This window comes from Zerene cesonia, chromosome 3 (genome assembly GCF_012273895.1).
Source record: "Zerene cesonia ecotype Mississippi chromosome 3, Zerene_cesonia_1.1, whole genome shotgun sequence".
Lineage (NCBI taxonomy): Eukaryota > Metazoa > Arthropoda > Insecta > Lepidoptera > Pieridae > Zerene > Zerene cesonia.
This window is the reverse complement of record NC_052104.1, coordinates 3345375-3361161: the sequence shown is the minus strand read 5'-3', so window position 1 is coordinate 3361161 and position 15787 is coordinate 3345375. Positions and strand designations below refer to the sequence as shown.

Below are 15787 nucleotides of genomic sequence, written 5' to 3'. Positions count from 1 at the left end.
CCAAATTTTATTGCAATCGGTTCAGTAGTTTTTGCGTAATAGAGCAACAAACACACACATCTTTACAAACTTTTGCAAGTTGTAATAAATTCATAATAATTATGAAATAACATAAATAACCTTTTTTTAGCAGGACCAAGCGGCACTCTGTCTTATTTATGTGTTGTCTTTAAATAAACTGAAATTCACGTAACTCATCATATCCAGTGTGTGTTTTTTTTTTTTTTTTTTTATGTTACAGTCGGCAATGGAGCTGGTGGGACGCCTGATGGTAAGCGCTACCACCGCCCATGAACATTTGTAGAGGCATAAGGTCCATTGCAGACCTTACGCCTCTACAAATGGATTGCCGACTTTTTGGGAAAGGATTAAGAAAGGATTGGCGATAGGAATAAAGGAAAGGACTGGGAAGGGTAAGGAAAAGGATATGGGCCTCCGGTGTGTATCCTAAGGTGTGTATCCTGAGTCATAGTAAAAGCGTTTTAATAAATTCTCTTGGTTATGAGTCTGCGTGTAAATATTAAAACTTTTGTACAATATCATCTCATTTAAATTAATCGCGTTTTTAAGGCGTAGTTTTAAAAATTTTTTGATATGTAAACTACAATATTCAATTATACTAATTTATTACTCTCATCTTTATTTTCAATAAACATGCGCGAATTTATTAAACTGATAAGTCCCTAGGTGGTCTAGCGCAGCGAGGTATATAGCATTCACTTAAGCATGCAGGGCTACGCTCGTCGTTACGAATTACTGATAAGTTTCGAATGATTGTGTGCCTTTAAATTCACAATCTATAGATGTGTTGCCACTGCAGTGATGTGTCTGGAATTTGCACGTCTTGAGGTTGTCGACTATATCTACAAATAATAGTTATTATTATACAGAGGAAGACTCCGAAGACTCAGAAGGAAATGCGCATTGCTATGTAGACACATAACAATGCGCATTTTCTTAGTAACATAAATTCTGTAAAGAGTGCGTATTTGAAAAATAATACAAAAAGTACTTCAACAGTCAAAATATGCGATAACTAGCTTTTCGCCCGTGGCTTTGCCCGCGTAGAATTCGCTTATATCGCGCGACATGGTGAGGAGTATTTTCTTCGCATTAAAAAGTATGGTTTGTTCTTTCCCACGTTAAGCTCCATATTCATACCAAGTTTCATCAAAATCGGTTTGACAATAACGAACTTTCATACAAACTTTCATCCCCTCTTTCAACCCTTTTTACCCTTTTTTCGCGATAAAAAGTATCCTATATCCTTTCCCAAGTTCAGTTCTATCTTCATACAACATTTTATCAAAATCGGTTCCGTGGTTTAGGCGTGAAAGCGTAACAGACAGACAGACAAACAGACTAGAGTTACTTTCGCATTTATAATATTAGTACAGATTTAGGCCCGTAGTATACTCGTACACAACCTACCAGTTTCTTTTTGCATGATACATTCTACAAAGAAGGTCAATTAGTTATGTTTTGTAACAGACACCGGATTGTCCGTTTCCTATTCCTATTTGGTTTTATGTATTTAAAAGATAGACTCTTTCATAAATTTAAGTAGCTAAGCAATGCTTTGAATATAAATAATAAAATGCAGAAGTTCCATTACTTTATAACGATTACAGTTTTAATATTAAGTTTTAGTAACTAATAAACTATAAATATTTTATTTTATATAGTTTACACTTAAATATATAATAAACAAATACTTCTTCTTTCATTCAAAAGTGACAGAAAAGAGGAAAACTTCAAGCATCAATGTCGCACTTTTGTGTAGCTGTTTTGAGTTGTGGTTTTATGTATTAATTATTTTAAAATGTTTTTTAAACGATATCGATTGTAAGTATATCTCGTACCATTATTGGAACGGTGCACTAAATCGTGATTTTAAGTAGGAACTTTAGGATTGTAGCATAGCAGAAAAGTTGTGAAGCGTTTCGAATCCTGAGGTTTATTTTATACACAACTAGCAAACCCGGCGAACTCCGTTTCGCCAATTTTCTTTGCTACAAACCTCACGGAGCCCGTGACCTTTCCAACGAATGCAAAACCATGGAAATCAGTTCGTGCGTTCTGGAGTTATAGCGTCAGGAAGAAAAACCCGACTTATTTTTATATTACACAATATTATCGGAGTAATTATCAAGTAAAACGTTTGAATGCTTCTATTGAATCGTATTTTCTGATAAACAAACTATCCACAGAATAATTTCTCACCAAATTGTCTCAGATAAGAATCCGTGTGCCTCAGTTAAAAAAAAAACTCTGCTTAGTAAATGCACCTTTTTCATTGTATTTAATATCTATAGCTCCATATAAATATTCACTTTATTGTTAGTTTTTTAAGATATCGCTTAAAAAGTTACCTAAATTATTACAATTCATAAAAATTTATATACGTCATTGAAATGATTTTGAGTTTGAGTTTAAATTAAAAAATATATACAGTAAGATACAAATGCATATTTCATTTCTTTTATGAATTATAACCTATAACCCAACAAGACGTTTTTCAGACCATTGAACCGTACAGGACGAAGCAAAACTATCGCTTCGCTACTGACAAAATTCCAATGTAACGATTTCATACAAACTCGTTATCTAGAAGACGTATCCACTTGCCCTAACATGCTGAGAGGAATTGATCATTTGCGGGACCCGAGACTCAATAAGGTTACTATTGACTCAAGCTATTGACTGTCTTATTTTATTAGAGCGCTCTACGCGATTGAAACGTCAGCGCTCGGTTAATTACGACGGTGGTCTTGTTGGGGAAAAGAAAAATGTGGCGCTGTTTATTTTAGAGCTGTAATTTTAATTAGCTATAACTAACTTATCAGGGGAGTTCCAAGTATATGTAACCACACACCCATTTAAATCAATTGTTCAAAAATTGTATGAAATAATTTTTTGGGTATATAAATCATAACTCTTGATTAATATTATTAAACAAAATCAAAACTTAAAGCTTACGAGCGCGAAAAAAGACCAGAAAACAATGTTTCGTGTTGTTTTCCTTTTCGGCACATACTCTCGAAACTGCTATAGAAAATTTGATTACAAATAGCAAATCCAACTGTCTAATATACTATAGTTATTTGTGAAATTTGTATAGAAATACACGCGAGATTTAAATTGAATTACATACTTATGATCGTCATTATCATCGGCGCATATATGTACTGCAGATGTATTATGGGGGTTCAGGACACAATCCAACACGATGTCCAAGTGCGGATTGGTAGATGTCAAGTTCTGGGTTTTTCCAGTTACCTCGAGACGTTTCCCTTCACCGTTTCGAGCTGTGACGACGTGGATAATGCGCATTGGCGTAATTTATTGAAATTCAAAAATCATTTATTTAATGCACGCTCGTCCGGTCTCAACCACCGACTTTTGAGCCGAAATCCCAACCAATAAGCCACCACTGCATAATTGAGTATTATTTACTCTGAATTCGTTAAATTATTTCATTTTATGTAATAAATACTTCATAGTCTTCCAAGAGAACTTATCGTTACATTTAAAGTAATTCTAACAATGTTAAAGGGCCTCGCCTTCACTTTAGAAGAACGACAAGCACTTGGCATTATTGGATTATTAGCTCCGCTTTACAAAACGCAAGAAGAACAGTTAAATATTTGTCGGGTCTCTTTAGATAGATACAAGAATGATCTGAATAAATACTTGTACTTGGTGGAGCTGCATGTGAGTAATTAATTTCTGATTGCAACAGTATCATAGTATGAAAAACTCACTTTATATAATAACCAATAAACATCGCAAAATAGGATATAAGCTTGGTAGGTGCTTTAAAGATATTTTTTTTCTATAAACGCTCAAAACACAAATTAAGTATTTACTTCTTTTACATTACAGACAGCGTCTTATTTAATTGATTTTATTTTAACAAAATTGATTATCTTAATCCAATTGATTACCTTAATCCAATGCCAAGTAAGTTACAGCAAAGTTTTTGGGACAAAGCCCGGCTTTCATCTGTATATTTATTTAGGACACAAATGAGAAATTATTCTTCAGCCTTATATCGAATGACGTTGAAAAATATTTGCCGATTGTGTACACCCCGACAGTCGGCGTGGCGTGCCAAAAGTTCGGTGTAGTTTACAAGAGGGCTAGAGGACTCTTCATAACTATAAACGACAAAGGCCACGTGTTGAATATTTTAAAAAATTGGTAAGGAAATTTAGTTATCGGAATGGATAGGAAGTTTTGTGTGATTTGTACAAAGAGCTCGTCAGCTAGCTCTTTCAATCAGTATTATTGAAGTCTGATCTAATGTTATTTCTTTCCTTCTTTTATCGCCACAAAAGACGAAATAACGGTATATATGTAACTAATCGTATTCTGTTTAATTATAACCGTAGGCCAGAACAAGATATTCGAGCTATAGTATTCACGGATGGTGAAAGGATTCTTGGTCTCGGAGATTTGGGCGCATATGGGATGGGTATACCGATTGGTAAACTGGCATTGTATACCGCACTAGCCGGTATAAAACCCCATCAATGTCTGCCTGTAACCCTCGACGTGGGCACTGACAATCAGGTAGATAATATGTTATATTATATTATGAGATATCTATCTTAAGGTGTCTAAATTACGAGTCACATTGTTTATCCGCGAAGGACACGATTTGCACACTATCTGCAGTCATTAAACTTAAAAAATAGTTAATATTATTTCTATTACGATACATGGTCCCGACTTGAGAGGTCGAGTTGAGGTAGTATTATATGTAAAGTTGGGTTTGTTGCACCGCTTATAACTCGGTAACGGATTCTAATGATTAAAATGTCCAACGAATATTAAGTAAGTTGGACTTACCTCATCCTGCATAGATAATAAGTTTAAAAATAAATTCAAACCTACAAAAGCGAGTTATTAATTAAATTAACATAAATTTTTTATTGCAATTATTATCCAATTTTGATTATTTAATATCCCATTATGATTATCATTTTGCATAATATAATAAAATAGCAAGACTTTAAATGTACGAATTTGAAATTAAGCTAGATAGCGAAGTATACGCGGGCGCCTTCATGCATTTAAATTGCCCGAAAGAGACGAAGGAATTCCATCATGGACCGGGTTATATAAAACGAAATAAGTTACGCAAACGTATAAATTTTATTATCTAATTGTTATGAATTCATTTTACTCACTTGAGGAAGTTTTAAGTGTTATTCAGATTGAATATAAAAATGTATAAATCAGGTATGTTTCATATTTAAAAATATAGTGGCATATGTGAATGTTACATTAATTTTTTTTTATGTTTGATATAAATTTATGTAAGAGATCAGGGAAGACATTTAACAAAGTTGGTCAATTTCGACATGAGGGCCTTAAATAAGAGAACCAATATGTCTTTTCAATGTCGGTAAAGTCATTCGTTAAAGTCGTCTTTTAAATGCCGTAAACACTAGCAACACTGCAGGTAGTAGTTAGTTAGTAGTAATAGTTAGTGTTGCTAGTGTTTATTGGCAGTGGGGACCAATTTACTACAGGTCCTCCTTAGGTTGCGGATAAATATCAACAAGCGCTCGTAGCCTCATCACTAAAGTGGCTTGATGGAACACCACAAGTTACACTAGTTATCGATGTCATTTTTTCCCACTATGAATAAAAGGTGGCCCACCTTCTCCTTTTCCTGTATTACCAATAAATAGTAGATAGTATCAAGGTACCTATTTCTAAAAATACATTTACTACGACTTCGTTATCTCCGAGCAAACGAGCCCATTCATGCCGCAGGATACTATTTGCCGACAAAAACTCGATTAGTTGACAAACTGTGTTCTAGACTTTAGGACTTTTTCCACGCTCGTTGCGGTTACAATTTATGATAATACGATATCACGAAGCGGCAGTTTTGTGGTCTACAGCGAGCGATTTATAAAGTTTAATTTGTGAGTGTAGGTTGCGATCGTGACATGAAAAAAGCGTCATAATATTTCGAACCAAAGTTAGGTACTTGGTTTTGTTCTAATGCGGTTTTATTTTATTGTCAACAAAATTATGCTATACATGTTCGTATGTTAATTATTTCAGTAGTGAGCATATAATAATTATCTCTCAGTCTATAGTTCTATAGCCTCAGTTAAGTGGAAGGGGATTTTGACCGAAATCCAGGCTCTTATTGTGCAATGCTTACTGCATTACGCAAGCATTACATAAGATGTTTGGCAAGGTTGACATTTCGGTAGCCCATGGGTTTCTGAAATTCATCTACGAGGTTATCTTATTCAATATAAAAAGTAAATAGTTTGAATAACGTTTAGGAACTTTTGGAGGATCCCCTATACATTGGGCTGAGGCAAAAAAGAGTACGTGGAAAGGATTATGATGAATTTTTGGCTGAGTTCATGGAGGCCTGCATCAAGAGATATGGCGCAAACATTCTTTTACAAGTAAAATTATTTTCGTCTCAAAGTATCTACCTTATAAGCTTCTGTGTTAGTTAAAGATTCACTGCCCTACTTATGTAATTAATAACTATGATATATCCTTACGAGCTATTTTAATCTTTAGTAAAATATTGAAGCATTTCAAACAAGGTGCTTACCTAAATTATAGTTCAAGTTTTAATTCAATCTTGTTTTTAGTTTGAAGATTTCGCTTTAGGCAACGCCACACGACTCTTAAACATGTACCGGGATGTATATTGCACGTTCAATGACGACATACAAGGCACTGCGAGTGTGGCTGTTGCTGGTTTGATGACAACTGAGAGGATTACTAAGAAAAAGCTAGCTGAATACACTTTTCTATTCTTAGGGGCTGGTTCTGTAAGTACCTACTTAATATACAGGTATGTAGTATTTATTATGTGTACTTTAGTTATAATTTCATTTCTTATACTATAATAATACATCTGCTTTGGCTTCGAAGAGGGATTTCGAATTTTTTTTTTGATTTGTGAATTTGAAAATAAAATTCAAAGAAGAATGTTAGAATTAAGAAAGTAGTGGCCGAACGTCTATTTTTTTGGGATCAGCAACGTTATTTCATCTTATCAGTGATCTAAAGAAATTATGTCTTCAATATGACTATGGTAACGTTTAATGAACAATTAGAACATTGTTGCATAATTAATTTCTCGAATAACTATCGTAATTATTTAATCGGGTTTCACAATACCCGAGTTCTGGTATCTAGCGATTATACACACGAGCTGATTAGTGCCTAATATGTTCTAAACTAGTGCTTATGCTATTGTTATTAGTCCATTAATATTGCAGTCTATGTATTATAGCAATATTAGGATAGACTATAGTCAAATATCATTTGACTTGATTATTGTAGCAAATTCATCGTAGTTAGTCTTAATTTATAATTTGATGTCATTATAATTCCGAGGACTTCAAATACCTAGAGCATTTTTGTGATTACCAATCCATTGCAGAGGAACCAGTTAAGTAGTCACATGACACAGAGATTTTATATTGGTGGCTGCATATAAATAACTTGGCTATTTTATTTTACCTATCATCTTCATACAATTATGATTTGTCATGAAAATTGTCCATTATTTAATTTTAACCTAACCCTCACATTAAATTCAATCCAAACCAATTTTTCCAGGCAGCCACCGGCATCGCCAATCTTACCGTAGCAGCCATGATTGAACAAGGATTGTCAGAGAACGACGCCAGGAATCGAGTCTACATGTTCGACATTGAAGGTCTCCTTAGTAACAAACGGCAAGGCGGAATCCCGGAACATTGCAAGCAATTCGGCAAGGAAGTGGAGCCATCCAAAGACTTCGAGCAGTGTGTGAAGACGTTGAAACCGACGTGCCTCATTGGTTCGATTTGTTGTTAAAGTGTGCACAAATAAGTATGTCAGGGAGATGCGTAAATTCTTTTTTTTCAGGTTTTATGTCAGTTTTTGTGAAAGCCGTTTTTTGCTATATTTCACTCTTGGGTACCGGTTAACTCAACATTACTGTTTAGTTAAATTATGAACATAAATAGGCACATTGATTTTTGAGAAATATAGTTTTTGTAAAATTAAACTTTTTTCCAGGATGCTCAACAGTAAAAGGGGCATTCAATGAGAAAATCCTCAAACAAATGGCCCAGAATGCAGAGAGACCAGTAATATTTGCTCTATCGAATCCCACCAGTAAGGCTGAATGCACGCCGGAAGATGCTTATAACCTTACAAATGTAAGTAGTATTATTTTTGATTATTGTACTGGCATCATAATAATTTACGACCGTTAGTATGATATTTTGGTTATCCTCGGTATTCCTTGGTATCACTACAGACCTTGTAACTTATAACTGTTATGTTATCCGTATAAACTATCAACTACACCTACCTTTTACTTGAAATTTACAAACTAGCATTAATCTGATACGCTGCATTATACCTAAAAACTGTTATATAACAATTTGACTCACGAAATTGCTTACTGTCGAAATTTTGTGATTCGTAACATGCTTATAATGTAACGCATTATTTTTTTCGTTGGATTATAATCTGTCGAAGCAAAACAGGTAGCACTCACTTAGTCTTTCTTCGTCATATTCTTAGTCATTCGTAGAATTTTAATTATATGCAATTTCTCCACACGTTCTTCAAACCTCCCTTTGATTATTTAGCACTCAGTACTGTGAATACCATTAAAGGTCTGCAATTTGCAAATAACCACCAAATAAATTGCAAAAGCATGTTTAGTTCATTCTCAACCGACGTGGGTGTCCCTAAAACGAAAACGAAGATTTTTTTTCGGTATTGTTACTGGATACTGAATCACTTGAGTTTTCAATTGATGACGTGATTCTATTTGTGTCATAGGAAAGTGTTGTGATTTGTTCCTATTTTAGAATTTGGACCTTTTTTCGTAGAAATGATTGAGAATCATATATCCAACGCACTCTATAAATGCTCACATAATTAATTTGATTGTGACTTTGAATATTTTAATTTGTTTTAACATGCATAAACGTTACACATCTTAGCAATGTGATCGATCAATCGAATAGATGTTGGAACTCTCACTGAATGCATGTATTTTCACTGAACCTATATTAGATTTCAGTAGGAAATATACGTTAAATATGATCAACATGTTTAACGTTTATCAAACCCAGCATAACATGTATGCGATACGCGTAAATCCCATAGCGCAGTAATTGCATTAACGGTGAGTGAGTTGAGGTAATGGATGACGGTTAGCCAAAATTTGATATTTGCTTTATTATTGAAATTTACGTTAGACTACTAATCATTTTGTATTTTATATCTAGAAAGTACACAGCTACGTCAAACAGTGCAAACACGAAAACACAGAGATTTTGTAAGTAGACTAAAAAGCTGGAATTACACACGCACACATTTATACTAACATTAATTTATTTTCCTATACATGATGTTCTGTGCACAACTGGACAAAAATGTTCTTTTAGCCTACATCGGGTATTGAACTCAGCAGCCCTTCACACGCACGTGTTAATAGCATAATTATTTTCTCTCAGGGCACATGCATTTACGCATCGGGCTCGCCGTTTCCACCTGTGAAATATAAGGACAAAGAATATCATACAGGACAAGGCAATAATTCGTATATTTTCCCCGGTCTTGCGTTGGGCATTATAGCGGTTCGCGCAAGAATTATCCCCGAATATATGTTCTTAAGCGCAGCTCGAGTTTGTATTTTTATACACATTATTTACTCATTCTTATTAATCACTTCGTATTTGTTATCAACTAGTTGCTCAAAATTAAATTGGTTGCTTTATAGAAATCTCTGATTATGGGTGTATCTGTCGAATTTACCATAATACGTAACTACTTTAGAATGCATAAAAACTAAGTATAGGGTATACCTACTTAAAAACATTGTCTCAAAGATTTGTTGCTCTGAAATTAATTACATTTTTTACGTTTGATAGTAATATTACACAACTGAACTTAAGATAAGTATTCGTTGTATGTTTAAACCGATTTTTTGAAATGTTTACAAAAACAGTGTGATAGATTTATTTTTTTTGTATTCAGACGCTCGCCAATTTTGTGAGCGAATCAGACTTGGGGATCGGCCGTATATACCCACCTCTGTCAGATATCAGAAAAGTTTCATATAGCATAGCACTGGAGATTTGCAACTTGGCATATGAGAAAGGTGAATTTGCTAGTATAGTCTCTTATTATCGCACCAATGTGTACAATAGATTTATACATATTATACCTGTTCTCAGGTTATTTTAGTGTATTTTCTAGGAAATCAGTTTATGAATTCCGTATGATACATACAATATATTAAGTTTTCAATATAATACGTGTGAAGAAAATGCATAAAAGATTTTATTTCTTGTGGATTATAAATCTGTTGTACCGACGTGTTATTTAATAATCCAAGCCTTCGTGAAATGAACGTCGAAGGCAATTTAAAAATGTAAACGCACTGAACTATATAATTACAGGAATTGCAACGGTACATCCAAAGCCGAAGGACTTTAAAAAATTCTTAAAGGATCAGTTGTATGATTTGAATTATTACTCTCCATTGCCAGCTTTTTATCCATACCCTAAACCGCCGGAAATCAAAGTGAAATCGGTTGAGGAAGTGTACAAAGGACTTGTGTGAGTTTCATATTTAATTGATGCTCTGGTTCTGCCATTATTATCAGCGTAAAATAATATTCTACGGGTTTAATTATGGTAGATATAATAATTAAATAATATAAGTAGAAGAATGACGTTACAGACGCTTTTAAGATATGGGCTCAAGTGTCCCTAAAAGACTAGCAAAATACCACATCTCATTATTTAGTAACAATACAAATAATACGAGAGATGATGGTCAGCGATGACCTAACCATTTACCAATAGAGCTTGATGTAATAATGGCACTCAGTGTGTGAAAGAGGATTCCTTCCCCATTCCTACTTTACGTGAACCCGGTCTTAAATCCTTTTAAAGGTTGGACATACGTCTCCCATTAACTGTTTTGGCTACTTAATGCTTTAAACTGTTTTAATTGTGTTCGGACTTCGTTTAATGTGCCTAATTTAAGTTCTAATTTTCCTAAAATCGTACATAATTTGACGATAACTTCAAATTTCATTTACAGATTGGATCCAAAGACTGTAAAACCAAAATAACTCGCATAGGCCTAAGAACAAACTGTGTACGAACGAAATATTTTATTAATATAAAACCAAGGTATCAAAACAATATACAATTAGCACCTACATCCCAGCGGCAGTGCATAAATTATTGTTTCGTCATAGATTTCATAAATTGAAATACGAAGATTATGTTATAAATTCTATTTTTGAATTAAAATCGAAACATGCGTTATTGAAAAATATGTACCATATTTTCTAAGTTATATTTTAAATATTAGTTTGAATTAAATGTATTTAGTAATAAATCGTTGTTTTATTTAATAGGATTTATTTCGTCAACCTTTCTTATTTCTTTAATATAAATAAAATACAAATAATGACCTAAATAGTTGATACATCAATGTTATAATTAATGATGTTAATGTTTAAAATATGTTATAAATAATTTACTTTCTATTTGACGTTCCGAATACTGGACTACAAACCTACGACTGGACAAAGATAACTGGCCTTTCGCTAAACAAAAGAAAAAACATGTTAATGGTCTCGCTTAATTATTGCTACAAAAACAAAATAAAATAATAGGCAATTAATAATACTTACTTCGAGGCTAATGTTAAAATTTATCTTTAAGTTTGTCTTATTAAATATGAATACTGTTCTACATGTGTTTGTGTGTAAAGAAGTTTCAAGGTAGTCCAAAGTACAAACATATCGCACCGAAGTTGTCGTGGAAATGTTTAATTGTGTAACTTGTTTTTGTGTAATACGACACGAGTTACGGTTTACTCTGCGCTCGTTCATAGAATCATACGTTTTTTTTTACATTTGAGCGTCTAGTTTCAAACAAATCAGAGCTTGATTCCATTACAACAATATGTAACACTAATTATAACACTTATTATGGTCCTTTAAAAATTAATTCGTATTTTAAAAAACTTTGTGTTCAGTTCATTTTCATTTTCAGAGTTCTGGTTTATAACGCATTTTTACAATACGTTGCTTTTTCTTATTTGTTTCTATTTTCTTTATAAGCTAACTTTATCTTCATACCTTATGAATATTCAATGCATAAATTATTCCTATTATAATAATATTTCAAAATCAATATTCACAGTTTACGTTTTAATAACACGAAAACTCGTTAGTCTAGCAGGAGTGCTACGGAGCGATAGTTCAGCTCTACGGATCTAATATAATGCAAATCTTCAAATCTCGGAGTAGCAGTTTGCACCTTGTGTATTAGGACGTATTGCGAGGCTGTTGGCACAATATCTGGCTATGACGTTATACAACAGATGTTCCAGTACTGAGTACTCGAAAAGGTGGGCACTGATGATCTATGTTTTTTTAGGCGTTGCGGGAAACTGGATATGGCCATCCATAAAGGGGATGAGGAAAGGATTGACGGGTGGAAGTAATTAATGGATTGGGAAGGGTGAGGAAAAGGAATCGGGCTTCCGGCTCCCCCACTTAAGGTACGAAATACAGTAGCATGTTTTCTGTAAGAGTTTGGTATTTCCCCGGTGCGATCTTGCGTAATTCGTGCCGACGCATGCTCAACTCCCACATGTAAATAATGAAGATTTCTGTTTGTAAATGGTGGCGATTAAATACGGTCTCCTGAAGAGAAAAGTCAATAGAAAGGGTTGGTATGAAGGGATATTTGCGGTATTAATTTTTTATTCCTATGATATTATGAATTAATTGCGGTTTTAAATTCTTTCTTCCTACGATTCGACCAACCACAAATGCTCGCCAAAGAAAATAGATTTTTTCTAAGACCTGTACGTGAGGCTATTGAAATTAAAAAACATCCAAATTTCAATAGAGAAGATGGTTTACAGCTTTCCAACACCTGGGATCCTGTTATCAAGAATTTAAAACCCCATGTCAGACATACCAAAAGACCAGAAGACACTATCAGCGAATACTGCCAACATCCAGAAAATACTCCACATACCAACTGCGGAGAAATAGGTGGAGGTAGTTCACAAACAATAATTTTTGTATGACCTTCAAGACATATAACATCTCAGTCTACCCGTGACCACGCTCGCTATAAAGTGCTCGAAACGTCGGGTTAATAATATAATGAATAAATCGCGTTTAAAATCGGTTACAAAGTTTTTAATTTCTTAATGTATAGTACTCGCGTAAAATCAAACACAAGAAAATGCTAAATTAAAATTATTTAACTCGTTATAACAATATGAAGATTATTTAACTTCTATTTAATGTGGAACACTTATTCGACGGTTACCCTAAGACTGGATGGTTGCCACAAAAAGCAATTCGTACGCCACTTGTTTAGGACACAAAAACAAGAAGTCTGGATAGTTTTATGCGAAAAGTTAACAGTTTTTTTCCTTGAAATACGAAAACAATATTAACGTAAGTTATCTCCTTATTATTTCCAAAACTTATTATTGGGTTTATTTCAGTTAAGTTTTATAACAGAATAGCTGCGCCCCGCGGTTTCACCCGCGTAAGTCCGTATCCCGTAGGAATATCGGAATAAAAAGTTGTAAATAACATATAGTATACCAGTTGTTCAGCTATCTATCTACATACCAAATTTCATTATAATCGGTTCAGTAGTTTTTGCGTGAAAAAGCAACAAGCACACACGCACACACACATCCTTACAAACTTTCGCATTTATAATATTAGTAGGATAATAATATCTGACGCTTCCAGATTTTAAACATTCTTTTACCTATGTATGAATGTTGAATGATAAATCCTATATAGATCAAAATTGAAAGGTATATGTGTACTCTTGATTAAATAAATTGATAATGTTATCCAAATATCGGCCACTTAACACTGACTTTTTTTGGTTTCTAGTTTGTGGATTTAAATACACAAAACAAACAAAACAACAAATGCACAAGAAATACAAATATCATTTAAAAAATGATATTAAATAAATAATGATATAAAAATTATAATAATCATTTAAAAAATGGAATATATATATATATATATATATATATATATATTATCATCTTGGTAGAGCATCGAATATATTTGTATCCATCGCAAAAATATCCTTTAAATCGGTCAAGCTGTGAACGTGATGTGGTAACCAAGGGATATGAGAGATAATTTAATATCCATATATTATAAGGTTATTAACTTCTTCCCGCCAAATCTTAAACTTTATAACAATATGTAAGAACACTTGGTTGGTATTTCTCAGAGATTGGCAGGATAACAAAATTCACCTCTACGTTTTGAATTCACAAGAGGGCCGGTGGTTACAATTGAATTTTGAGTTTACGCGATTCCCACACAAAGAGCATGTAAAAGTCATGCATCAGTTTGCACCTGTCTCGCCGTCTTCCACAATCAGTCTGAATACAAAGCAAGGTAGCTTTGGAGTGTACTCGGATAATTTTATTTGTTTCTAGCGGGATCTAGATGTTTTCTTAATAGCATATTACATATGATGTCCTTAGTAGACTGTTGTATGATTAAAAATATAAGAAATATGTTAAAGAAGGAAAGAGTACCAGGGTAAATGGGAATTGTGATGTGTGAATTTTATTTGAATAGTCAGTTTTCATTCGAAATAGGCCTAGGCCTAGGATGTTTGCCATATGTGTAGTTTCATAATCACTTAAGACATTTTTGTTATAATTTATAAATATAAAAATATTTTTTTATTTAAATAATTCAAAGTGATTAGTACGCTGCAACAGACATTAATGTCGTATCTAAATTGTTATATAAACACGGAAAGCTCTATAGTTTTTCGTGTATTTATAGAATTATTGGATTTAATGTTGTGTCTATATACAGCATTAAAATCAAAACAAAGCTCTTCTAACATTATTCTTGGCTTAGTATAAGGTTTAACACGTAAAAATAATTACAGACCCCAACATACCGTGACATGTCAACGTTTAAGAAGCGAAATATTAAAAGCGGATTTGTTAATGGATTTTACATCGCGTGTATTTTGACACGTGGTAAAATAAAAATCACATGGATTTAGTGGAATTCCGTGGGCGTTTTTTCTTTCAGGAGTGCCTTTTACGATATCATGCCATAAATTTTTATACGATGATATCTCCTTGTTTCGTTATACGAAGCCAACTCATATTTTCTTTACTTGAGCTTTGATAATTTCAGAACATTGTTTGAAGGATAATCTATGTATATTCATACTATGTACGTATGTATATTCATACTACGTATTTTGCGACTTCTGTATCTTTTTAACCGGCTTCAAAATCGGAGAAGATTCCCAATTTGAGTGTGTTTTGTGTTTGTTACCTCATAATTTATTAGTGGGTGAACCGATTTCGATGATTATATTTTCTTTAAACAAAAAAAGATACAGTCGAAGTGGCAACCTCCTTCGTTTTGGGAACGCCGGATATCAAATGTTTAGATAGTTGTAGTAGGTTGCCTAAACTTTTTTCACCTTATATAAAAGATACTCATTTCTTATTATATATCATTACCATAACTTATGCAAGTAAGTTGCGACCTCTTCACAGCGCGTAAAAAGGTTTTGAATTTTTAACACAGTACAAATTTGCTTATATTGCACGTGATATGTAAATTGGAACAAGTTTTGTTCGGACTCGGCCAACAATTTCATGTAAATTTTCATAGCGACTCGCATTGTGATGGCGTATAATTTGTGGGAAGTTTTTTTA

At 33.4% G+C, this 15787-nt stretch overlaps 1 protein-coding gene across 1 annotated transcript; it reads left to right on the top strand.

The window, feature by feature from the left end:
- Positions 1–2625: 2625 nt before the first annotated feature.
- On the top strand, positions 2626–11147 carry LOC119839124 (NADP-dependent malic enzyme-like). The gene is made up of 12 exons (XM_038365323.1): positions 2626–2679; positions 3556–3714; positions 4022–4203; positions 4395–4575; positions 6315–6443; positions 6639–6821; positions 7618–7840; positions 8062–8204; positions 9519–9689; positions 10042–10165; positions 10467–10626; positions 11117–11147. The coding sequence occupies exons 1-12, from the start codon at positions 2635–2637 to the stop codon at positions 11145–11147; spliced, it is 1731 nt and encodes a 576-aa protein (XP_038221251.1). The 5' UTR covers positions 2626–2634.
- Positions 11148–15787: the final 4640 nt, after the last annotated feature.

Bases quoted from the DNA above. Each gene is read 5' to 3' on its own strand.
- LOC119839124 (XM_038365323.1), top strand. From the start codon at position 2,635: ATGCTGAGAGGAATTGATCATTTGCGGGACCCGAGACTCAATAAG. The intron at 6,822-7,617 runs GTAAGTACCTAC...CAATTTTTCCAG, and splicing joins TATTCTTAGGGGCTGGTTCT to GCAGCCACCGGCATCGCCAA. The intron at 9,690-10,041 runs GTTTGTATTTTT...TTTTGTATTCAG, and splicing joins TGTTCTTAAGCGCAGCTCGA to ACGCTCGCCAATTTTGTGAG.